At 38.7% G+C, this 26,505-nt stretch overlaps 1 protein-coding gene across 9 annotated transcripts in view; it reads left to right on the plus strand.

Moving 5' to 3' along the window:
• GRIP1 (glutamate receptor interacting protein 1) overlaps nt 1-26,505 on the plus strand; it is a 321,129-nt gene that overhangs the window by 89,608 nt on the left and 205,016 nt on the right. For 5 of the 9 annotated variants that reach the window (XM_027741470.2, XM_027741461.2, XM_027741467.2 and 2 more), the window contains exon 1: nt 12,207-12,719. The exons of 1 other annotated variant lie outside the window; for it this stretch is intronic. In XM_027741470.2, the coding sequence (XP_027597271.1) occupies nt 12,461-12,719 (259 nt within the window). In that variant the 5' untranslated portion in view covers nt 12,207-12,460. Of the gene's footprint in view, nt 1-12,205; nt 12,720-26,505 lie in introns of those variants that run through there. 3 more of the 9 variants (XM_027741471.2, XM_027741469.2, XM_039391337.1) reach the window with 1 other exon arrangement.

Genomic DNA, 26,505 nt, shown 5'->3' on the forward strand with positions numbered 1-26,505 from the left:
CATTAATGTGTCCCCATCAGTATAGTACTTGATTTTAGGCCAACTAGTGTACACACTATTAAGGAGTATAGACTAGTCTTCCTAAAGCAGACAAGTAGACTTTTTCCAAAATTAGCAACAGAAATTCTTCCATTGCTATGTTCTTTCTGCAGAAAAAATGGCACTGTGACAGTCATCAATTCTGTAACAAAGATACATTTTATTAAAGGACTGATGTATTTTAAAGCCAGATGTGCAAGTTGTTTTTTCTCCTCCAGCTCTTGCTTTGGTTTTGCTGTTACCTACCAGGTCTCAGATTTTGGATTCTTTGTTTATGACTACTAGTTGATGACATCAAGAACATAACCTGCAAAAGAAAGGGTCATCCCCCACCTGCCCTTTCTTGCCTGCTATTTCCTTTCTGTTGTTATAAAGTAACCGCTAAAACTTGAACTCAGAATCGACAAAAAAACCTCTTTCTAAGACATGGAATCACTGAATGTTTTGGGTTGAAAGAGACCTTAAAGATCATCTAGATCCAACTGCCCCACCATGGGTAGGGATATCACCCACTAGATCAGGTCACTCAGAGCCTCATCCAGCCTAGCCTTGAACATTTCCAGGGTGGGGCATCAACTTAAGGTGGTGAAAGTTTTTCCCATTGGCCTCAGTAGATGCCAGTGTTCAGAGAACTTGTTTTTAAAGGTAACTAACCAAATTAACATAGTGACCAAGAGAGAGTCTAGTCCAAGTATTTTGCATTTTATATCTGAAATCAAACCATGGTCAACTTAGAAGGAAGCCATGACTGTGGGAATATAAGCCAGTAGGGTCAATGTGCTGGGCAGCAGCCTTACTCTTTTCGAATAGGCTTCTCTACATGAGAATAGAGGCAGGAGCGAAAGAACGTGTGAGAGAGAGACTGTTTCCAGACATGCGTGGTAAGGAGCTTGATTTTATTCTTTGCAGTCTTTCTGATCTCAGAATAGCTCTATACCCTGTGGGGTATCAGTTACTGGGATATGTGTTGGGGGTGAAGATGGTGGATCTTTTAGAAGGAAATCATTTGGGGAAAAAAAACCAGAACATTCTTAGGAGCAACTAAGCAGTATTTTAAATTAACTTTTGTTTGCTTTTTATTTTCTTTTTTTCTTGAAATATGCAAAGTGCTTATTTTTCAACTTCTTTGTTTGAGTACAGTAGTTTAAAACTCTAGAGATCTTAAGTTCTTTTCAGAGTTTTATGATTCTTATTCAGTTAGTCTTATGTGGCAATTAGACTGAAATGAATTTTTATTCTTTGAAAAAAAAGAAGTGCTCTAATGTATTCAATAACTTTTAAAGTCGTAATGAGTTATTTTGTCTTGTAAATTAACGGGGGTTTTTTTAGTTAACTAAATCATTAAAAAAGTATACAGTTGTATATATTTGGTTGTTTTGTATAGTGACTCTAGTGTATTATCAAATGCAATAGGAGTATCAGAGAACAATAGCTATCCCTTGAGTAAACAGCGCTGGAATTTTTCTTTAGTTTTCCCTTTAAAATACACATCAGAGTAGACTCAGCCCACATGAAAAAATCTGATGAACAGAATTTTACGTCTGTGTTCTGTAACAGTTAATCATCCCTTCACACAAGGCCGTATATTACCCGGCTTCATAAACAGAAAACATCTTGTGGTTTGGACAGTGTATTAGAATCTCCGCAAAAATAGTGTGTGGGCTTACTTTTTGTGTTTTGGCACTAAAAATAATTCTAGGACTAGTACATATAAAGAAAATTACCTTTAGTTCTATATTATTTCAGCATTTTTAATTTCAAAACTGAATTCTTCATGACAATTCAGACACGTGGTTCATTAATGCAATTCTAGTGACTCTTACTGATGATGCAGTTTGTAAAGTTATTTCAAGGTGAAATTAGAGTAAATGTGACCTCACTTAATAGTTCTGCAAAATTTGTAACAAAGTGACTAGCAAATTAAGTGACTTCGTCCATCTGTGAAATATTTCAAGGTCACATTTTTATTGGCTACAAGATTTCTAACTAAAAAGACAGAGGATGACAGTACTTACAGTTTGATAATGTTTGCTTACTTAGCGTGAAATGAAATTTAACAGTGCAGCATGCCTACCTTTGTAAATTTATTGTGGTTGTTTAGACTTCTTGGAAAATGAAATGCCAAGCTATCACTTTTGGCTTCGTGAATGTGATCTTTAGGTCCAACAGAAAAGTTCACTTTGTAAAATTTTCTTCTTTAAATGAGTGTGACATTAATTTTTTTTAAAATATATTTCTTAAGTAAAACAAAACTTGTGGCACAACTGCATCTGAAGTTAGGATATGACAATACCAGCGCAGCTGGGAGCGTCTAATGCAGCAATTGCTCCTTATCATAGTGCTTGCTACCACCAGGCATCATGTTCAGCTCAGGGAGACAGTGTGTGAGGTTAAGCTCTTAAAAGATTTCTAGATTGAGATCCTATATTATAGCAGTATGAAAAGGATGTCATCTCCACCTGAAGAGGTAGGGCATGAGTAATTTACAGCCAAACAACTTCAAAAGTAGAGATTAGGATGGTCAGTTGTTAATACTTGAAACACCTTTTTTTAAGGGGTTAAACTCAGACCTAAGGTGGTGGGGTTTTTTTGGGGTTTTTTTTGGTTTTTTTTTGGTTTTTTTTTTTTTTTTTTGTTTTTTTTTTTTTTGTGTGGTTTTTGTTTGGTTTGTTTGTCTTTGTTTTGTTTTGGGTTTTGGGTGTGTGGTTTTTTTGTTTGTTTTGTTTTTTTTCTTTTTTTTTAAGGAGAAAGAAAAATTGCAAATTCCAAAATAATTTATTAAAGAATTTTAATTGTCAGTCAATACCATGTGATACTCTGCACAATATGGTATAAAATCAGGGAGAATGCAGGAGTGTGTCTACAGAGTTGGTTTAGTGCTTCTGAGCAGAATACTAATGGTTGACTAATCAAAATACCAATAATTATCAAGTTAGTTTGTAAAATACAGATCAGTCTGAATTTGCACGTCTTAGAACTAGATGTATTCTGAGCATGTAAAAGGCTGAAGAAGTTTCTCACCTGAGATATCTGCAATAGTTACAAAACCCTTTAGGATAGTAAAGTTGGCTGCATCGGTTTTGCACACTGACTGATAATAATTTATGTGGTATGGTGTAAAATTCCCTTAATGTTTTCTTTTATCATTTGGTTAGTATTGATGAAAACTGAGTCCTCTGAATATCTTGGTCTCTTGAATCTTGAAGTGACTAATTATGAACTCTGCCACTTCACATATGCATTAGGGGATAAGGAACTTGGTCTTTGAGCAGTATATTCATTTTCTGTGGCTTTTATAATCAATGAAGAGGAATGCTATGTATTTCTTGATATTCACATTTTTCCTGAGGTGTCCAAATACATCATAGGGTGCAAAAACTCCAAGAGTTGCAGTAGCAGATTCCTGCATCATAACCTATAGATCAAGAAAGAAACAATGCCTGAGGATATGGATCCGACTGAAGAGAACAGGGCAGAGAGTGTGAGGATGAAAATGTGTGTTAAAAAGTGTGTTAAAGTGGACACGTTAGAGTTGACTTCCTGAGAACAGCTTGACAACCATTTGTATTTACCATCGATGAAGAGGGCCACAGGAGAGGAATGAAGTAAATGCTGAAGTACAAAGCATCATCAAAGAGAAGGTTGAAAAATAGGACTATTTTGTCTCTGCTAAGTGCCACAGAATGTAAGTTCCAAGTAATCTTTCATTTGGGAACCACCAGCTATCAAAGAGAAGAAACCTCAATTATCCTGTTGCTTCTGAAATGTATGCTGAGGTCAAGGATCTCATAGCCTTTACAAACAAAACCAGAATTACTTGTCGTACCCTGTATTATTACCTTATAAAGGGTGCAACACTGAACAATTGATTACTTTATATTTAGTCCCACAATTTTATATGGCAAAAATGTTACTGTAAGAATGAATTTACAACAGAAAATGTCAAACCTTATATCAGAAATGAATGAGTTTCAGAAGCCCAGGATGTAATGCCTTTTTTTTCCCCTTTAGTTTGCTCTTAACGTTCCAATGCAGGAATGCTGCTCTCAAGGAGGAGGACTAGCAGACAGTTCTGAAGTCTGTGTATTTACTTTGTCTGTATTTCCTTTGTTAACCTCTTAGCAGTAGCATAAAGCAGATTTTCTCTTCTCTCCCATTTTTTTGTTTTGGTTTTTTTTGGATGTTTTTTTCCCCCTGGATGGAAGAAGGTGGGCTTGAACTAGGAAAGAAATTACAAACTGAATGGCAGAACCTGCTCTGTGCCCTTGGAATGGGGGACAGAAGATAAGTCAAACCTCATACATAAAGAGGTCTCAGAAGCTCTCATTTCCCAGACTGCAGTTGGAGTGAGAGAAATGAGGTACCACACTAATGTTCAGTGGGCCATGCTATTGAGAGCTTGTGGATGGAAACCTGGATCCTTCAGTTCTGTGGACATGTACTTGCGTCTCATTACTGTGAGGTTACATGTGAAGCTGTCCTCTTGCCCTTCAAGTCCGTGTTCTTTTTACTTTGTATGCTTTGCGGTTTCAGATTCTGCAAGGACAACAGGAATTACTTAAAACGGGATGTAGAGGGTATTGAGAGAGAGGAGAAGGGTTAATGCATCTGAAAAACTGGATTCTTCGTTACCATCATGTTGGCCTGTGCCTCTAGGGCAGTGGACTCCAGATGGATGGTTTCATTTGCATATATATTTACATAGTCTTTTATTGTAAATTCATGTGATCATAATGAGGAATTTATCTGTAGTTGTCTTCTCTTGATGGTTAAGCAGAACTTTCTTCTTGTCAGAACTCACCTGCAATAAAATCTTTCTAATTATCCATTATAACTTGACCCTGATAAAATATACAAGGGTCAGGATACAAATCACTTTCTGAATGCCTGTATTTTTTTCCCAGAGGGGCTTCTCCATTGCTCTGCTTTTCTAGTTACCTTCAGATTTTTTATATTTTTCTCTTCAGATTTCTTTCCCATTGTTGCCCATTGTTTACTTCTAACTGCTCCTTCAGTTTATTACAGAAATTTCTTGTTGAAATAATTTGTTCACCAGAGAAATGCAGAATATATGACTGATGGATGTTTTCAATAATGAAACGTAACAAGGTTTTCACTGCTCTTTACAACTAAATATTGGTAAGAGAAGAGGTAAAACACCCACCATGGTGCTGCTGGGAAGTACAGATGTTCCTCTGCACCAGAGGGTTTCTAAATCTAGATCTTTCATATAGTATCACTGATACAGAGAATTGGTATTAAAAGATAGAAAGGAGGATTTATATAAAATGGCATGTGGAGGTTGCTCCGTTCTTGTGTTCTGTATCATGTTGGACCTTTGTGTTTTATGATGAAACCTCTTTAAGCCCATGGAACTAGGATGAGATAGTCTATAGCAATGTGTGTAGAGCTCACTGCTCAGTGAGTCTGTGGCCATGGATGGGGAAAGGATAAGGGTGCATCTGTGGGAGGATGAGCAGGCTCCTTATCCACAACCGTTTTTGCTGATCTCATGAGGTAAAAGAAAGTAAATCCATTTAATATCACATAGTAAAAAGTTTCTTGCATGAACTCTTACACGGAAAGAGATGTTTAGTGATGGATTCTCCTGTGATCTACCTTAAATCTCACACATCATATTCAGGTCTTCCACTGTCAATTAACTGTGAAATCCCACCTACTGTAACTTTGTTTGATGGTGCACTATAGCTCTTGAGGTCTATGATCTGCAGCCTGAGAAAATATTTTGATGTTTTTGTGTAAGAACTTAATTTAATGTATTTGCTAGGTATTTTCGTTCTGGTGAGCTGTAATTTCATTAATTAATTATTCATTCTCTCCAGTGCTCTGTGTACACTTTAATAATGGTTAGAATTGAAATAAGCAGTTGTTGGGGAATTGAAAGTTAGGGAAATATAATGGTTTTTTATTCAGTGAGTAGTAAAAACCATATCCATATTCTAAACTACTTCTTTATGTGTATTTTGTAGTTGATTTGAGATATACTTTGTGCATAAAACAGACACAGTATGCAGTATCTTGGTAATGTTCCCGCTAGCCATTTGCTACATTTCTTTAGAAAGATGAAAACACCTTTAATTCAGACTTCGCAAAGAACTGTGTTCTAGTTTTAGTATTTTAAAATATCAGCCTACTGCTTCAACCCTGAAGGGGTTTTACATATGGTTAGAGTAGTACTCTGGTTAGCTTTTCTTGCAGGATTATTATTGATGCCACAAAACATTAAGCAAATTCAAACTTCTTTTGTGCATAATTTTACTTGAGCTGTATTTCCTTGGTGGTGGTAAAGTTAGCATTTGTTAATGCATATTTTTATATTCTAATTAGTCACTTAAAGCCAAATAGGCTAAAGAGACAAGAAAAAAATAGAATGTATGCAAATGGCTTTAGCTGAATTGAAGAGGGAAAAAAGTGTCTTTTCCCCTGAAGCATACATTCTGCATGAAATTCAACTTGACAAGTGACCCTTTCAAAGCAGTGCTGCAAAGATTTCTCGGCATTCTCCATATATGAGAGAGGCAACATTCTTATATTGAACACAGAAGCAGCCCTCCAGTTCTCTCTAAATGAAAGTAGCCTCATCCTCTGTCCTTTGTGTCCTCATCCCCTGTGTTGGCATTCACATTTACGTGCACATTTTTATGTGAGAAAATGTTGCAAAAAGCAAAACCTTTGGGAATGTTAATACAGAATAACATATATGATAAAATACAGTCAAAAACTCAAAGTATTGAAAATGTGTTTTCACTTGTAAAAAGAAAAAAAGGAAAAGAAATATATGCCAGTTAATTTAATTTACAACTAGGTGATGCAAAAGCTGAACTCCAACTCTCTAGTCCTGCATTCTTTAATTTGAGAGCAGAAGAAAACAATGGTCTGTGATTCTGTGTGAGCAGTGAATAACAAGAATGTATGACTCGTGACACCAATAGTAATGCATTAAAATCAGAGTGTCAGATGTTAAAAATAACAGTAGTGGGTAACCAGTATTTTATCACCATCCAGTTCTCATGCAGCAGTATTCTAGAGATAGTGTGCTGATTATTCTGCATTTATTTCTATTGTCAGATGGGAGAGATGTGCAGTGTAATATTTAGTATGTCCCATGCCTTCGATGGTTTTCCCAGTTGTATTTAGGAAGAGAACAGAACGTGTTCAGAAGGGGGCCTGACAGAGGGGTTTCGGGTGGGGCACCTCTGGGGGATGGTAGACTGCTGCTAGTTACACCTCACACACAATATTGACTATATACACAGAACTGCTTCTTCATGTATAGAACATAAGTTCTTATAGTGCTTAATAGATTGTAAATTACAGGCATTTGATAATTTTCAAATCGATAGGCTCACATTTTACACCAAGATATTTAGGGCAAATTTTGAATGGAAAATTGCAGCCTTAACAGGAGCAATTATGGCATGTGAACAAACATCTCTTGAAAAACTAGAAGGTCAGGCAAGATGATACTGTAAGACAAATAAGGGGAACGGCTCCTTTGTTAATTATTGCTGGTTTACAAAAACAATGACGGTGGATTATCAAAGACATCCCTTAGTTGAAAGAGAACCAGAGAAGAAACCATCTGTTCTTCCCTTTTGAGGTTTGCTGTACCTTTATGCTTAGGGGCTGAGGAAGGTGGGAAAAGAACTGTTTCCTTTATTAGGCCAACCTTCAAGAACTGTTCATATTAATCTTAATTTTTGTATTGTGCATGTATAGTTTTGTGGGTTTTTTTCCCATGCGAGTAACGTGGTGCAGGTAGATCTCTGTGGCTGCCATTGTGTTCTCTCGTATATGGTTGCCTCCCAGTGAGGGGTGTTCCTTCCCCCGGAAGAAGACTTTTAGGGGCTGCCCAGAAAAGCAGAGGCAGATATAGGAGGGTTTGTCTGTCTAAAATGTTTTTCTTTTAAATGCTGAAACATGCTGATGAACAGGATGCAGAATACCTGCTCAGAACTGTTAATATTTGGTGCAGGTTCCATTCTGTATTTATGATACAAAACATTAGGGAGGCTTGCTTCAGACACAGGCTTTAGTTTCAAAGCATCATTTTTGCAAGCCCACTCAAATGGAAATACATCTTAAATATTTACTACCTTAGTGGCTTATCCTTGGATACCAAATCATTTTCCTACTGCTTTCCCCAAATACTGGATAAAGTGCTGTAGAAAATAAGTATGTCGCTTGTGAAAGTTTACCTTGATAACTGCATAGCTAATTTTGTGCAAATAAAATGTTAAATGCAGATATTTTGCATGGTGAGAGACCTAATCTTTGCTATGGGTATAAAGACAAGTTAAAACTTAAATGCTGACGTCTCTCTTCTAGAAAATTATCCATGGCTGCAAAAGCATTTATGCTTCAGCTCAACTTTTTGAAAAAGACAGTGTCTTTAATTATTTGTGTTTTATTACTGCTATGAAATCTTTTCCAGTAAGTCACTGTCCTGAGACAGATCGAGTTTGATGTAGCTTCTCCTTAACTTAAACGAATTAGTTATCAAAATGGAGAATGTAAGTATTATCTAATTGGTGTCATTTGGCAAAATTTTTGTGATGCAAGTCATGCTGGAGACAGCATGACAATCCTTACATCTTCTAAGGAGTCTCCTTGAAAATGGCAATAGAACGCTTGCTTTGATTGGACTGGGGAGAAAGGACAAGTCGAAGAGCTTGAGACATATTTAACTGCAACTTTCTGTTGTGGCATTATAACACCAGAAAATTGATTCTCCAAATTTTAGTTTGGAGAGAGTTTCAGAATATCAACCGACAGTTGATATAACCCTAATTTTTTGCCTTCTGGGCATAATTATCTTATTCTGTTTGTCATTAGGGATGAAACTCATTGTCATCTCTGATGTTTTGCATTTTAAAAATTTGAAAGCCAGTGTTTGTTTCTTTCTCTGCTCCTCCTGTGAAATCAATATACCTTTCTGAAATTGCCATATGTGTCTGCTTTTTTTTATTCCTTTTCAAGCAAGAACTATATTCATTTCCATGAAGGAATGAGTTGTTCGTCACAAGAAACTGCAGAAGGGTGAATCAATGAGCAATGGGGAAATCAGTAGTTTAGCTGTGTTTTTTTCTTTTTTTCTAACTACAGTAAACTGTGTTTATGAAACTGAGTTCTCTGTGTATGCCTTTGAAAGTAGGACTGTGATAAAATATTTACAGGTATGGCATGAGGAGTAGCTAATGAATGTCTCCAGTACTTTCAGCAAAGCTGTAGAGGTAGTGTGTAATGCATATGAAACAACTTTTGTTCAGAAATCTTTCTAGTATAGTGAAACACTTAATAGTCTGACTCATATAATGTATAACAACAATGTCCTCAATTAAGGTGTTTCCTTCTCTTTAAATTGTCCTGAATATGAGAATATTTTAGGGCAGAGAAAATCCTATCAAAAGCTCAACTTGTTCTATGTTTAAAAAAAAAAGTAAAAATTTTGAAATTATTTGTCTCTGCTGTTTGCATTCATGGCAAAGGAAATGGGTATGTGATTTACATGGTGGCAAGACTGTCAGTTTGTGTGTTAGAAGCTGGAGGCCTGCTTCTGCATCTTCACTGTAGAAGACAGAGCCGGGCCTTTGCAGAGAGTAGTAGTTGGTGTGATACAGTGAAGTGCAGCAGAGCTTAAACCCCCTCTGCTTATCCAAGGAGAGCTGGTGCTCCACCTCAACCCCTTCATACTTTACACACAGGATAGGTGGGAGCTATTACCATGAGCACTGGCCAATAATACCATTTAGTGCATTTTTTTTCTACTTTACTACATCAGCCATATATCTGTGTGATGCATCTCATGAGCACAAGAGAGAAGGGGAAGTCCATTGCACAAGGTAATGCCATGCTTTCCAAAGCTCAAAATTTGCCCAAATTTAGATCGATTCTCTCCGGAAAGTGGTCAGGCAGTCAGTGTGCTGCATCTGCTGCTAACGTGCTCACTGAGATCATTTGGCTGCTCCCTAATCTGCTTATTTGCTGTATTTGTCATGTTATGAAAAGGACCGAAGTCTCCCTGGGGCATGCTGAGGACTGCGGAAGCCACCTCTCCCACAGAAGCTTCTGCTACAGCAGCATGTTGAGCAATAGAGACACTGGAAAAGGTCGTATTTACTTGATAAAAGCCAAGTGTGTCTGCTTGATTCTAGTTTTCAGCTCTCATTTAGAGGACATTTTAAAAGCAAGAAAGTTTACGTTTTCTCCTTTTTAAAAAGTAGTTTTGTCATTTTGAATTAACTTCAGGGATCAGTGATGGCTGCGAGACTTCCGTCTTTAATATTTCTGACACCTACATAAATACCTTTTTGCATCTGTCAGGGAGGGTCCTCAACAGGGGCAAATACAGCATCAAAACAACATTTCCCTCTTTGAAAAGAGAGAGTGCTGCCTCTGCTGTAGGCTAACTGGTTTTCATGTTCCATGACACTAATGTTTTTGCTGCTTGGTGGCAGAGCACAGAAGGACACTCAAATTGAAACTTTCAGAAAATACAGTGATCCCTTCTTAAAGCCCATAGATGAGGTTTTATTGCCTTTTTTATTTTTGGTAATATGCCTGTAATATTCCTCTAAGGTCTTTACCATTTGAAAGTTGAAAACTGTGTGATAAAAACAGATTTGTAATAAAACACAACCTCCTTATAGAAGTTGCACTAAAAATAGTTCTGGTGGTGCCCTGGGGGTGTTCATCAGCTAGCGACAGTGGCTGCGTTTTCACAGCGGGAAAGCAGGGCTGGTGAGGTCAAGGAGGATGAGTCTGTATTCCTGTGGGGAGTTTGGTAGGAGCATTAAGGGTTTTTTGAGCTTTTATGGATAAAATGGGTGTGGGTTTGTGACAATATTGTTTAAAATACCTGGAAAGCTGGAACAAGCCCAGAAGAGTTCCAGTGCTAGCTTTCAGTGTGCACTTGTTTTAGGACCCTCAGATAGCAGGTCTAGCTGACCTCTACTAATAACTTTCACATTTCAAAACTAGAAAATTGCAGCTAAATACTCATGAATCCCTGCATGCTTCTTTTGGAACAGAATTGGTAAGTTACAATCCTGGCTTTTGCTTTACTTCTTCTTTACTTCTTCAGCTTTTAAAAACACTGACCTAGTTTACTCTTTACAAAATAATGACTCACTGAAATGTCTGCATCACCAGAAACTAATCCCACCTCTGCGTGCTTTTCGTTTTCCAGATGATGAACCTGTAACATCCATTTTACAGGAAGACTTTCTTACTTCCTCATGCCCATAGGTGCAAAATGGTTTCTCTTGGGAGCATGGGTGCAGGTGACCATGTTCAGCATGTGGTTTGACTGAGGTGACTGATTGATTCCTGACTTGTGCCAGCAGACAAGAGAGGTCCTGTTGGACTAGAGACCTCACTTAGCTTGTAGGAGCATGAGTACAGTAAAATCCCCGTGGCAGATGTCAACGTGATAGGATTTGAGCAGGCACTGTTTTTGTGCAGCAGGGAATCTTTATCAGAAGCACAGGGAAACTTCAACTTGAACTAAAATCCAGCCTTATCTTAGGGAATGCATGTGGGATTCAGACATGCAACAAGAGAAGAGAGCCAGCACCTTTTCAGATTTTTTGCTTGTCTCATCCTGTGCAAAGGATAGTCTGCTGTATGTTAATTTTAAAGTTGTTTAGAACTCTGCTGGGATTTTAAACGAGTATTGTTGTGGTGTGCTTGTGATGTTGCTTCCTTTGTTTGCCTATTGCCATATAGCTGGCCAGCTCTATAGGAGACCTGTCTGTGGAGTGCTTTTTAATGTTTAGATCCAGCAGTGATTAGAATACACTAATGCCCAGTGGGTATATGTGTCATTTTTTAACAGCTGCCGAGCTTTCTCCCTGCTGCTCCAATTAACACATTCAGTACACACTTGCCGGTGAGTGGGCTGTGTGTGCGGATTAAACCACTTTGCTATTTATTCATTCAGCGTATGTGATGCCAGAAATGAATTGGCATGTTTTCTCTTCTTAAGACAAATGAAATCAAATGGGCTGCTGAGCCTGTGCCCGGGTAAATATGAGGGCAGTATTTAACTGGCAAGTAGAAATCTATTTTACTTTGAGATATGGTTCAGTCCATTGACTAACATCTATCTCCGCCTCCCGGCCCCTCTTCAAATGATGGAGACACAGGATAGGGAGCTCTCAGTGCTGGATTTCCCCTTGCTGGCAGGCAGGTCTCTTCAACTTTGTCCTCTGCTGTTTAATAACGTCTTGAAATCCTGAAATTCTCCTTTTTCTTCAATGTTTTCCTCCTTTATTTATTTTCATGTTGAAATATTCTAGTCAGTCGATTTGATAAAGTGTGTCTCTGTTTGTCCCTTTCTCTTGTAAAGGGAAAACAATATGCTTCCTAGTCGGAGCTGAGATAAGGGAGGGGTTGTTTAATGGTACTGGAGCGGCTAGTGGGAGGCTGCAGCTTTGCTTTGGTGCTTGTGGTTAATTCATGCTGGACAGCTCTTTGTGAAACAGAGGGCAAAGGGGGCTGCTGGCTGGGGCTGCTGAGGAAGGAGATGGAGCGCTTCTTGGGCTTTGTCAAGCAGATAAGAAGATCGAGAAGAAGAAAAGGCAAAAAGTACCGGCCAGAGGAGGATTACCATGAGGGCTATGAGGATGTCTACTATTATGCCTCAGAACATTTTCGAAGTAAGTATTTCACATAGCCTCATTTTCTTTTGGCTGTGATAAATGTTATGCTTTTAAGATGTTTAAACTCCAAAAATGCAAACAATATCCCTCCCTTGCTAGAACCTGAGCCCCATGTATGTATTAGAAGTCAGTTCCCATGAGGGCTTTATCTGGCTGTGCTGCTGCTGAACAATACAAAGCAGCTAAAGTGGCACAGAAGCTCTCAAAGTGAACGGGGTCTGTCTGCAGACTCTGGTGAGGTTTCAGGTGCAGTCTGACTGCTGGAAACCTTTTGTTAAAACACTGTGTGTTGAGAAGTGGGTAGGGTGGTGGTAGCCTTTGTAGAGTGCCTTTGGAAAACTGCATGGATATTTTTAAAGCATTACAGAGGCAGCAAGCACTCATTTGTAAGTTGGAGTTGATGATTAATGTTTGGTATTGAGGGAGAGTCAGTTTTCTGAGCCTCTGCTGTGACTTGGTCTTTACAGTAGCGAGTGACTCAAGTGGGCTGGTTCCTCGCTCCAGGTCCAGGACTGCTCGTGGAGAATTACGGGGGAGGGTTTGTTTGCTGGCACTCACGTGATGGCAGCAGCAGCAGCTCAACCCAAAACCAAAATAAACCACCTGCTCAGAAGTCCATTTGCGAACTGTGCACTGAACCTTGCAGCTTCTTAGTGTTTGTCCCCTGTGCTTCTCAGGCTTCAGAGCTACTGGTCTGCCATGGTTTTCTGGAAGAAGGGATGTGCCCAGAGGTACCCACAGGGACAGGTGGGAGGGAGGGAAGCCATGCTCAACCCCTGCCTGGGGTCTTGTACAGTGCTGTGAGGACGAGGTGGTGGCAGTAGAGCCAGTCATGCACAGAAATTGCCTTTTTAAAAGGTTTCTGCTGTTCTGGCTGCCGGTTTGGGACCTTTGCAGTGAAGCTGTGCCTTGTTGAGATGCTAAAGTTTGATGCACTCTTTTTGTTGTTCTGTGCATGTGAGTTACTGTCAGTATCTTTTTGCTTCATTTCCCCCTTGCTGAAATAAATCATAAGAACCTTACATTTGTTTTAAGATAAAGTGATAGATGTGATTGTGCCTTACAGCACCAGAGAACTGCTATCCTGTGGAAAATTAGGAAGCAAGAGTTTTTCTTACTGGCTTTCTCTCAGTGCACCATGCTTGCTTATGTCCAAAGTGAACTCATGTAGGGTGCTTGGTTGTTTACTGGTTTTCTCCTTAATACAATTTTGTTCTCTTTCCATTTTGAAGAAAATTTATCATGCTGATAGTATTTAAATTATATAAATTATCTATGCTGTTATGATGGAGTTCTTGCAAGAAAACGACCTCTTTTGGGGGCAGTGCAGTCATGAAAGGTAACATAGTGACATAAAATATGCCGTAAAAGAACTAAGAATTTTAATTTGTTTAGCACTGAAAAATGTGAAAATTAAATACGTTAGTGAAAGCACATAACTTTGTCTTCTTTAATATGTAAATCAAAAGTACACGTCAAACCCATATGTCAAAATATTTCCCTAGCTGATTGTTGTTTGAAGGTCTTTTAAAGAAGAAAGCAAAATCCCTCAAAAAACTGTCAAATGTTATAAGGATTTCTTGAATGATGATTAATAAATTATTAACTCTTAACTTAAGGTAAGGCACCAAATATCTAATAGGTTTTTCCTTTTACTCTACTTAGAAAATAAAAGGATAGCGTACACTTCAGCCTGTGGAGGTCATAAGTATTTCAGACTGGATGAAATGTGTGTCAGATTTTGAAGTGGTATTTACAACAGTGTTCAGGTACTCAGATTGAATGATCAAAATAGTGCACAGTCCTATGGAGTTGGATGCACGAGAAGTTCGCCACTTCTCACAGTTACTTAAACCAAACATGTCCCAGGAGATTAGAGCCACGTAGTCTTTATAGGGTTGCCATCTCAAACACAGTCGTTCCTCAAGTGCTTTTGTCTGGTCTTTCCATGTGCTCTATGTGTCAGTGTTTTGGTTGGATAGGTGTGGTAGCTACTTAAAGCAATGTGCAAAATCTGTAAAGATGCTGCTGGTGCTACTATAAATGCTGTCTTCAAATTGAATTTCATGTAATTGGGACAATGAAATGGTCCATATTTAATTTAATTATGGTCTGGTGTTATACTGTTTACAGTGCAAATTTAGAGTAATTGCAGAGCTTTTAATAGCCATTCCTTCTGCAGTTGTATACTTAGAAGAATGTGTGCTTTAGAAAATGATTGCATTTATTGGTTTGATTTTCAGAATATCAGAGCTAATGAAATCAAAGACCTATTGTTCATTCAGCTGAACGGAGTTGGAGCTTTTTTAGATTTAGTTTCCTCTCTAGATTGTTAGGCATCCCTCCTCTGTCGTCATTTATGAGATATATATCTAATTAACCAGTACATTTGAAGATTGTCTGAGACAGTCACTTTTATGAGCTTGTTACTCTTTTCTCTTCCCCCATTCGTAATATTGCTTAGAGCGTTGTACAGAGGCAGAATTAATGGAAAAATGCAGAAACTGCATTAGAATAACCATAAGATCAAACAGAAAGAAAACAAAGTTAAAAACAAAATAGGCCTCTGGGAATCACAGCAAAAAGGTGACTTCAGTTTGTCCTCAGCCCAGCTGTGCCTGGATATTGGGATATTGTAGCTCCTGCTGTTAGGTATACTGTCCTTATTCCTCTAAAGCTTTGTCATAGAAGACTGCATTAGCTGTGATATTGGGACACAACTGGATGAAGGGAAGGCGCAGTTGTGTCTCAGTCTCCCTGGGTAAAAAAAAGAGACCCCAGCTCTTAAATCAGATGTATTTTTTTATTGGATGTTTCATCCATTTGCGTTCAGTTAAATGCATAACCTTGTTTTGACATGTGACGCCAGCTCGCGCATCTTTCTGAGGAGTCTGTGCTATATGATGCTAGAATAACTAAAGTAATAATTTTGGTACATAAGCACATATTGACATTAGTAGTCCAGGCATCGTACTCGTTTCAGTGAGACTTTGCAGTGTGAACATGATGGGTGATGAAATTGCTACCCAACCCACTCAGACAAGTTGGTACTTATTGCATAAAACGCTTTAAAAAGCATCATATTTAACTTGAGCAGCATTACAGCACTGCCATTCAACCTGTTCCTTATAACGATGCTTTGTATGAAAAAGGCCCTTGCTGTATTATTACAATGACTGTTTGCTAACCATCAGAAATGCTGTGTAGCAGAGTTTCCTGGAATGCTCCCAAAAATGACATATGTCCTTTTATTGAAGTTAGGGTGTTGTGCCAAGACCTTTGAGTTTCAACCTAGTCTTGAGCGGGAGTGTAGTTTTGGGACCCAGCCTGATTTGGTCACCTCTGACCAAAACAAACACTTCTTCCCACACACTGAAATGGTTTCAGCAGTGAGTCTTTATTTTGCAAAACACTTGGAAGGATTTGAGTTTCTTCTAGCTGATTTTGGAACCTCACAGGTTGCATGAAACATGGTTGTCACGATCTGCCCATGCAAGTTTAGAGGGCATTGCTGTGAACGTTTCTTGTTAAATTTTGTCTTATTTGTGGTACTTCTTGTGCCTGTCATCCATCTGCTGAAAGATCCTCTGTTTTCACTGGTGGTTCTTCTTCTGTTGTTCCTCTCAACATAATTCACAGCAGAGTTCGTTGGCATAAAGATTTTATTTTCTGTGTTGATGCAATGACAATATTAAAGAATGATCCCAAAAAGCAGTGTTTAAAGAATTCTGCTAGCAAACATCCACTAACCTGAAAGGTCCCATGAGTTTAACCTTGACCTTAAAATGTTCTATTTAGTCACTCAGAGTCCCATAAATAACTTTCTTCTACCCTTTATCAAGGCCTGGTATATATTGTTTAACAAGAGCATTGATATGTTAGACAAAGTAGTCTACCATAGTGCATCTGCAGTGAATTCATTTATTGTTTTCTTCTGTGATGCTATTTATTAATTATTCCACAGTTCTTGTGTGGGAATCATATGGTTCCTCAGTTTTAGGACAGTCAACGTCTTTGAATTTGCCCTCTAAATGTGATGATCTTTCCCTTCTTGCCTTTAATTGTCCCTTCTCCCTCCTTGTGTCCTCCCTGGAAAGTGAAGCTAAGGTATTTGACTCCTAGCCTCTAGCAAAGAAGGTTAAAAAGGAAAACAATGAAGTTTTTTATATAACTCAGAGTTGCAAATGTCCTTTTTGTTGACTGACATCTGGGAATGATTAGTTAAAATTAATATTGAATATATGATACGCTGGTTGGGATGCTGTCAGAGGAGAAACTTCACTTGGGCATTATTCTCCAACACGACTTGATGTTATGGTGCAGAAACTCCCACAGCTGCGAAAATCTTTGTAACAAATGCCTTTGCATTTCATACCCTAGGTGGTTTTAAAGCTGTATTAAATATATAAGACAAAATACCAAGGGAAGTGATATGACTGTGGTTTCTTAACACTGTGGTCAGTAGCAACATCACTCTTGTCAAGATTTTCTCCATTTTGTAAATTGGTACAAATAGTTCTTGTTTGCAGCAGTCTCATAGATTTGATTGGAGTTGCAGAAGAGTTAATGATTTTATGAGAAATGCGGTGACAAGGGCATTGAATATCTCTAGTTCAGGTTGCAGAGATGTTAATTGATCTTAAGGGTGAGGAATGCAGGATCACCACTTTTTATTTTACAGAGTGTGTGTTGCTAATCTGCAGTTTAACTGGATACATGTGTCTGTGGGAGTTGTTCTCCACCTATTACAGATCTTGTCATGTCAGTACAGTAAAATTTCAACTTCCATTGAAACTAAAGGTAATATATTTGTTGCAGCATAGGAAAAAAAAAAGGCTTGATAACCTGAGTAGAGAATATGGCAGGCTTTGAAAGCATAAGGAAAATAATATTTTAAAAAATAACTAAAATTTATTAAAGCTTCTTATATCCTTCACCTTAATGACTGTTTTGTGATTGTTGAACTCTGCTGACTTTCAATAGTTTACAGTTCTTGAATATTTCTGTCTTCAGTAAGTTACTTTTTTCCTGAGGTCTGGATAGCCCCAACACCATGAGTTCAGCAGGAACTGGATGCCATTCCCATGTCCAGACAGACACTGTCATCACTGGGCTACCGTCCAGTGTCAGTTTGCAAACCAGGCACAGTGATAAAGGCAGCTACAGTATTTGAGCTTTACTGCTGGAACAGGCAATATCAACTTTCCCATTCAGGTTTTCTGAATGAAACAAAAGTGGCAGAAAGTGATGTTGTCTCTGTATCCACTGCTAAGACTTCCCGTGTGCAAGTGCCAATTGCAGTATTTTCCATTTTGGATAAAATTCAGGCAGTCGTTCGATAAAGGTGTTGTACCCTCAAGATGTTTTTCTTGCCTTTTCATCTTCTTCAACACATGAAGATGTTAGAAACTTTTAGAAAATTGTGGATTTTTTTAGAACATCTAGTGCAGTCTGGTATTTCATGTCAATCCTCCTCTTGCAGAGAATTGTTTGATTTCTGATGAGATATGTATGTGTTTTGAGGTGATCCCATTTTTCTACCATCTTGCTCATCATGGTTGCTAGTGAACATATTCTTTCTAGAGGAACCCCAGTGGGGGAGAAGAATTGCATATCATTCTCATTTTATAGGCAAGCAACCTAGTAGGAGTAGGTTATAATAAGGAGAAAGTTAGCAGCTCTTCAACATCCCATGAAATTGTTCAGGTCTTCCAAGCCCATAAGAAATATGCATGTATTAAAATCTTATTTTACTCCTTTTCTGGTTTATATTGGTTAAAGCATATAAGTCTTGGGATAAGGTTTGTGTTTTTATATGCTTAATCTATTTGAATAGTGGCTTTAGCTGCATTATGTTGTTTATATAAATTCAAAGATAATTAAATCAGTGTTGTTACTTGTGCTGCAGTAGTGTGATATCCAGCCACAGGGCCTGAGGAACCTAAACCCGAGGCTGTGGGGTTCCCTACAGGACTGGAGCAATGCATTTCTTCTTGCCAGGCAGGTGTCTGCTGGTATTGGTGAAACACTTTCATTATACATGAAATAGGCCACAGAAAAGTTCCTTTTTTACCTCATAAAATGGTGGCGCAACAATCAGTTTTAAGTTTGTTACCAGTAGGATTGCTTTTTTGAATGACCCTTGGTGGCTCTTCTACAAGTGGCCCTTAACCTCAGAGCAGCACAGAGCATGGATGGTAAAGCATTGCTTTGGAGTTACTTGAATGCTCACTTTTGGTGTGGCAGATGTGGCAGAGGCTGTACCAAATCCTGGTGCAGTGTTGTACCTGGCCTTCCCACCACCATTCCTGTTAGGGCTTATCCTCCTTTCCCTCACTTGAGAGCTTGAATTTGCAGATGTCCAGCACAAGTTGCTGTAGCATGCCAGGGGAGGTATGTTTTGTATATACAAAAATTTCATTGGCCTCGTAAGTCACCAGCGTGCCTGTAACAGACGTGGATAGAGCCTTCCTAAATCTTCGTTCGCGAAGCCCAGCCATGATGATGGTGATGATGACAAAAATTTCATAAGCCTAACTAGTCTGAAAATCTAGCCATAAGGAATCTCAGGCTGCAACCTTTCAACTGTTGCATACCTTTGATGATAATCTCCATGTACTCTTGTTCACCTGTAAATGAGGATAATGGTACCTCTCTTTCATAGGTATGCTATGAAAATTAGTGTTTGGTAAGCTATCAAATGCTATAGTGATAAACACCATTGAACTACTCAGGGAGAAATTAATGTCTGTCCAGAGAGAAAAACTTGAACAGTGGGTGGGAATTAAGGCTTGGAATTACACTTTGAGCTGTGAGGGGAAAACAGGTCTTAAATAATTTATCAGGTAGAAATTAAAATAATTTCTTTTGGGCATTAAATAAAACAAAATCTCATGGAAAAAGTAGAAGATCAGGTAATTCAAAGATTGTGTTGTAATGCATATGTGAAAGGAGGTCAAAGTGAGGAATTCTTAAATCTGGCAGTTGCAACTTGAAGTTTGTTTTTTTAATGTTTTGTGTGTGTGGATGTGCATGTAGTAGAGAGCATGGAGCCAGCAGTTCCTTGGGGTTTAGCATAATGTGGAAATTCCGTAACAGCGGGTTATGGATGTAATGCCTCCTGTAAAGGAACAACATTCTCTTTGAAGTTAAGGTGGCAGAAGTAAATTTTGGTGAATGGCCACAGGATCTGATGACACATGTAGCACTTCATTGTGTAGTACAGTCCCTGTGCTGACACTGAGGAAGCACTGTGGGCAGCTGTGGGACAGAGGAGGGAGGAACCGGCTTTATTTTTTGGCTGTCTCTGGGCACTTTGAACAGATGACAAGAGACACTTTAGGTGGACGATCTTTGGAAAGATAACCAAGGGAAGAACAAAAGTGTGGAAGGCAGAAAGGAGAAAGAGAGATTTAAGACAGTTCTGGGGGAAATACTGTTTGAAGGAAACTGCGAAAAAGAAAGTGAAATCAAAAGTACACGGATATCATGGGAAGTATTATCTCAGTAAATTGTGTTTTCAGGTCTGTTCACAAATGCTTCCTTTGGGTGCGTTTAACAAGCTCTGTGGCTGCCCAGGTCTATTTTATTTTGATCAAACTGTCCCTCTCCCAGAAGGGTAAAACTCCTCGCTCTACAATACACCTTGTCACTATTCTTTAATAGAGATGCTGGTAGCATCTCTGTTAAAATAGAAAATAAAGAATTCACAATGAATTACAAATAAATGCAGTAAAAAATGAATGGTATCCAAACGTATTTTAAATACAGAGAGATATTAGCTTTTTGCCCTTGCTTTCTGCAGGTTGGAGTAAGAAATAATTTAAAGCCATTTGTAGAAGCCCAGTTAAGTTCTGTAGTCAACAAGAGATGAGTCACAGCAGGAGCTGCAGGCTGCGGTGCCAGCTGTATTAGCACGAAATCCTTGGCAGTCAAAAGGGACGTGTGCCACACTGTCTGATAGCGATGTTGCATCTGACAGCCTAGTTTAGGGGAAACAAAAAGACACTTATGAGGGAAAGTTGGGAGAGAACCTGGACCTATGGCAGAGCACTGCCAGCAGCAGCAGCAATGCTCAGGTCAGTTGTTAGTAAATCTAAATACCTCTGCTGGTGTTTACAGTTCGGAAAGCAGGAATGTGGATTTTCCATTGCATGGTAGTAGAATTTCATGTGGCTTGTCATGAAAACGCTACATTCCCTTTCATTGCTAAAAGGAGAAAGGAATGACTTCTGACATGGAGAAACCAAAGCTGTTCAGACTGGTGGTTATAGCTGCCCATCAATAATTAAATAGAGTGCAATGTAACTGACCTCTCTGAAATCCCTATGAATTTAAGGACATTTTGGTAATCTCTGAAATACTCCCTCTGTAACTTGACCCATATTTCACCTGGGCTTCACGGATTTGTGGAGGAGTTATGCAGGCATCCCCAGCACTTCTAAATCTGTTGCCGTTCACTTCTGCCTATGTTTTTCTTGGTATACACTAAACATCTCACAAAAATAAAAGTGTACTTATGAATGTGATGGGTTTTGATAACATTCATCTACTCTCCCAATTGTTGCGTGTCTTTGCTGGCTTCTCCCGCAGAGAATACCCAGCCCTGCACTACGGGAGGGGAAGGAGAGGTTTGTCTGCTAGGAAGAACATGACCATCCCTTTAAAATGCCGCTGCTCCCAAGCCTGTCACAAGGGATGGAGAATGCACTGAACACTATTGTTTTGTAACTGGTACTTGATTTGTGTGCTGCAGTTCAGTGTTTGTGTTTTTTTCTTGGGTGGAGAGAAAATAGTGCTCCTTTCTAGTTTCTTCCCCCCCCCTCCCCCCTTTACTACTTCTTTGAACACAGGCTCTTATAATGAATCTGAATGACTGTGGATTTTATAGGGCAGATTGTGTCATGCAAATTGTTTCCACAGACTGAGCAAAACTGTTGAAGGCTGTTCTAGTTACAGCCTGGAGTTTGTGGTCCTTTGTGTTGTAGAGATAATTGAGGTTTTTACAGCCACATGTCCATTCACAATAGGTTGTTTTATTTCTTTTAGATAATGACAGAAGTTTATTAGCTGTTGGTTTAAGTCTCTTACAAAAATGTAGTGCTGGTGGCATAATTACTAAGGAGGTTACATCAGGGGAGAAAGCCAACTGATTCCATCTGTAGTCATTTAAACCTCATGAGAGGAAGGGCTTTCTAGTTGTATTCAGACTGGAAAGGATGGATTCAGAGGTCTGTGTCTTACTAATACAAAGCAGAAAATACCTGCTCATGTTCTGCGATACGTGGCTTTCTTTTAAAAAGCACGGGTTACTTGTATTCTGGCTGCCAACTGCTCTTTCTGCTTACTTATTTATTTAAACAAACTAGTATATGCTTCTCAGGAAGCAAGGGGATGGTTGGTTGTTAAATGTGACAGCACAGTGTAGAGCTCAAGACGAGTGTCCTGCCTTTAGGCTTGACCCAAGGCCACTAGGGATGCCTTAACTTAAGGCTAGGTCAAAAAAATGTGAATAGGAAGCTGTCTGGGGAAGAGGCAGAGGAAGTGAAGTTCAGATAACCTTTGCATCTGCAAATTCAGCTGTTTTAGTCAGAGATTGCAGTCTGGGGTTTTAATGTGTTTTTCTGTGCATCTTAAAATGCACAGGGAGATTTATTTGTTTGTTTATTTATAGCTGCTACATGGAACACAAAACTCTCAGAAATCTGTTGGGAGTAATTGCACTTTTTCTGCTTGGTGTTTATTTTATCAAGCAGATTTGTGGAGTTGACAATGTTTTTTTGTGAATTTTTGTATTGTCTCAGCTGTGCCTTGCTGTAGGCCAACGAAAGATTTGGTCCTGCAAGTGCCAGGCATGCAAGTCCCTTAGTTGGCAGAGGTTAGATATAACAGTCAGTAGTAGTGAACCCAAAGGAAAATGGTATGCATGGGTAGAACCAAATAGTAGTTCTAAGAGTTTTTTTCCAAATGTTTTTTGTTTGTATAGTGTTTCTGTATGCTGTACCCATTTCTGGCAGAGATAAAATATATATTGACTGAGAGATCAGCACCCCTGTATTGTTTCTTCTAAGATAATTTGTAAGTGTGGTGATTTTATTTCATTTTGGTTCTCAAGGAAATTGTTCAGACTTCAAAAACAAACACAGTTGATTAGTTTTACATTATTTCATTTCAGTGTGTTATTTCAACTTTGTTCATTAAAGCTGAAGAGGAAAACCTGGGTCTGAATGACCACCGTTGACAGGAACCACTAGCCTGGAGCACAGAATTCAATAATAATTGATTAATACAGTTAACTGATGATTTCTTTCCTTTGGAAAAGCCAATTATTCTTACTAATGTATTTTACACATGAACCTTGACTTAAAATTTTAAATTGTAACCTGTAATAATAATATTTTAAACTGTAATGCTTGCTTGGGAGCAGGGGGTGGGGAAGGAAGGAAGGAAAAGAAAGACAAAAAGTGAGACCTATTTAACACTGACCCTAAAATGCAGTTCCACTGAAGCAAAAACTGAAGTAGATAGATGCATTGTAGTAAATATTAAATGCATTAAATTGCCTGTCAAGTACAGTGATTTTTAAATTTATTTTATTTTTATTCACTTGGAGTGGAAAATGGAGTGGAGTTTAGAAAAGACCTGACTACTGGTCTTTACTGTATGAAAGCCAGTTTCTGTTACAGAATGCAAGCAAATGAGTGTGTGCTCCCTTTGGTATGGAGACCAGGAGGGATGCTGTAGTTGTAGACTGAATTTTGTACAGTAGCTAAGCACATTTGTATGTGCACGTAGAAAATGCATGTGTGGGTGGGTAAGTGACAACTTGAAGTTTTTCGGTAGGGCGTAAAAGATTGGAAGTGGCAAAATATGAACTGTGTGTTTATATTGATCTTTTTGCTTAGAGCAGCTCAGAGTTGTTTCTTCAGATGTGTGAAAAGAAGGACCTGAAGAACTTGCAACACAGCAAACTTCTAGAGGTGCAGTCACTGTAGAATAAATCATTTATGTCTGAACTTAGGGTTGCAGCAGGAGATCAAAGGTACAAAACTTTGGTCTCTGTGTCTGCAGCTAGACTTAAGTCTAATTCAGAACTGAGCGACTGCCCTTGCTGTGTGAAGGTCCTGGTGGTGTTTGTGGGGCAGGGGGGGACAGGCATGGGTGCTCCTTCCTCTGAACTTCTCCTGGGAGAGCAACTATTAGGGGAAAAAACACTTGATGTTGAAATTTTGACTCAGATATATGTATGTGTATATATATGCTTCAAGAATCATGACTTTTGATTTCTGAATGACTTTTTTGCTGTTCTGAACTTATTTCAAGAACAGCATGTAGAAAATCCCCTTATGCTGCTCCTTAAGTGTAGATAAGCTGTGTTTCCACACAGTGAGCCCGTTTGAATTGTGGAGGGGAAAAATTATTAACTTCCCTAATAGGCAAAGTTTCTATATCCTCAAGGTTCAAACATCTTCAAAACCACTTCAAACATCTTTGGGTTTCTATCTGTAAATTATTTCCCCAGCTCTGTATTTTTGCTTTAGGGAATAAGAAAATAAATATTTAATGGACATGAAGGCATTCTTCTGTATTGGGTGTGTTGCAAAAGCAATTTAAATTAGTAGTAGAATGGCTAAGGCTTAGTAGAAGAGTAGGCCTAGAAAGCAACACTCCAAAGTAGCAACCTTGTTTGTGTGAAGTGGAAACCATAATCAAAGTATCTAGTCAAGCATGTATATAACGATTTGTTACCTAGGATGTGGTAAAGGTCTGTTAAACAGTTTCTAGGGATAAGACAACTTAAGCAGATTTATGATTAGAGTAGATGATTATTAATTGTTATCAGTATGAAGTATGAGCTTGTTTGTAACTGCACCTGGTTTGCTGTGGAAACTGTAACTGTTTTGCCGTGGAAACTGCACGTAAACTTGTTTCTGTATAAAAGCTGAACTGAAAATGAGGGTCTTTGGAATCCTGACTTGGGACGCTAGTCCTCAGGTTCCCGGGGCCCCGAATAAAGCACCGCATAAACCGACACTCTGTTGGTTTGTGGTTTTTTTTGGTTACGGGCAACAGGTGTGCTGGGGACATTTCCCTCCCAGGCCTGTCCACAGACTGCCTGGCTATCCCCTGAGGGTCAGTACTTCTGTGCTGCTCAGGATCTGATGGACAGCATGTGAGGACCAGCAATTTCTTTTACTAATGTTTACTAGTTGCTGATAAATTGTAAAGCAAATCTTAGCCTGTCATTTCTTGAAGAACGATTGAAATGTAGGAGAAAATTTGTGGGGTTTTGTTGTCTTTTTTTTTTACTTCTTTGGTAGTTTGTATGCTTCTGCTGTTTACAGTGGGAACAGAGGTACTGAGTGAGGAGGTACCAGAGACAGGACAGTGTCCATGTCCATTTCATAGAATCACTAAGGTTAAAAAAGACCTCTGAGATCATAGAGTCTAATTGTTAACCTAACACTGCCAAGCTCACCCCTAAACCACGTCCCCAAGGGCCACATCTAGATGGTTTTTTGAACACTTCCAGGGATGGCGATTCCACCACTTCCCTGAGTAGCTTGTTCCAATGCCTGACTACCCTTTCAATGAAGAAATATTTCCTAATATCCAATTTAAATCTAACCCATGCCCATCTCTGCTCATTAGCAGGCAAAAGTACTTTCTTTTTAAATATGCCTAAGCACCAAGTCAGGCCTTAGTCTACCTTCTCCTTGGGTAATCAGATACAGTCCTACTGAAGACAAAATGCCTTATGATTTCTATATGAGCTTCGGTTTATCTTCACATGCTAATGAACTTGAAGGCTAAGAACAGTTTTGTCTACGTAGGATTTTATGAAATGTGCAAATGGATGCAAATATGGGCTTTTTTCCCTTCCCTCTGTGTATTGTTTTCTGTACAGAACAGCCTGTGTCAATATCAAGATTGTGTGTCTGCTCTGGGGAAAGGGTTTGTGACTTTTGGATAACCTTTAACTGTAGGAACCATTCAGAGATGGAGAGTTACAAAATTATTTTAAAATGTCAGTCAGTCTACAACTTGTTTTTCATGTATTCTAAGACTAAAACTGCCTAAAAATAATACATCGGTGTTTTTGTGTTGGAAACATTGTTTTCACTAAGCCACCTGTTGGACCACCACTATTGTAAAAAATTGAAGACTTTTTTTCACTTCCTCACTTTATTTAATTTGAAACCCATCTTATAAAATATGAGGGAATGAGATTGTTTCTACCAAAATGAAACTGATTGGTCCACATACACTCTAAAGTGAGACTGATGAACGGTATAAATTAAATACGAGGTTTAAAGCACTGCTGTAGCAGATGGGAACAGTCTTCAGCAAAAGGCCAGAGTTCCTTCTGCTATCTCAGGCACATCCTATCTTGATCTATTGAGGGACTATGTGGGGCCAAGAATTAGTCCTGTTGGGTTTTTTTTTCTAGCTTTACTCAATGCTTGAAGCTCAAGGTTCACGTACATTGGTGTTAAGCTGATCTGTTGTGGTTCAGGTCATGTGGTTATTTTGGCTGGTGGGGCTCCCTGACTTTGCTCCCAAAGTGAAAGCTGAAGGTTGCATCCCAGCCCCAGTTCTCTCTCGACTCCTCTCATGAAAGTCCTGTTAGCAGGTGGGCACCAGTGATGCAGCAGTTCCTGTTTTCAGCCTGTTTGGGCCAAATCATATCCTGCATTTAGTCATCTAATTGATACTTTACTGCAAAGCATTTAAAATGTTTGTAGGAAAAATAGAGTTTTGCTGAAAACTTAAAGACTTTGTT

The sequence above is a fragment of the Pipra filicauda genome, unplaced genomic scaffold (assembly GCF_003945595.2).
Source record: "Pipra filicauda isolate LSUMZ 115617 unplaced genomic scaffold, ASM394559v2 scaffold93_size3172892_pilon, whole genome shotgun sequence".
Taxonomy (NCBI): Eukaryota; Metazoa; Chordata; class Aves; order Passeriformes; family Pipridae; genus Pipra; species Pipra filicauda.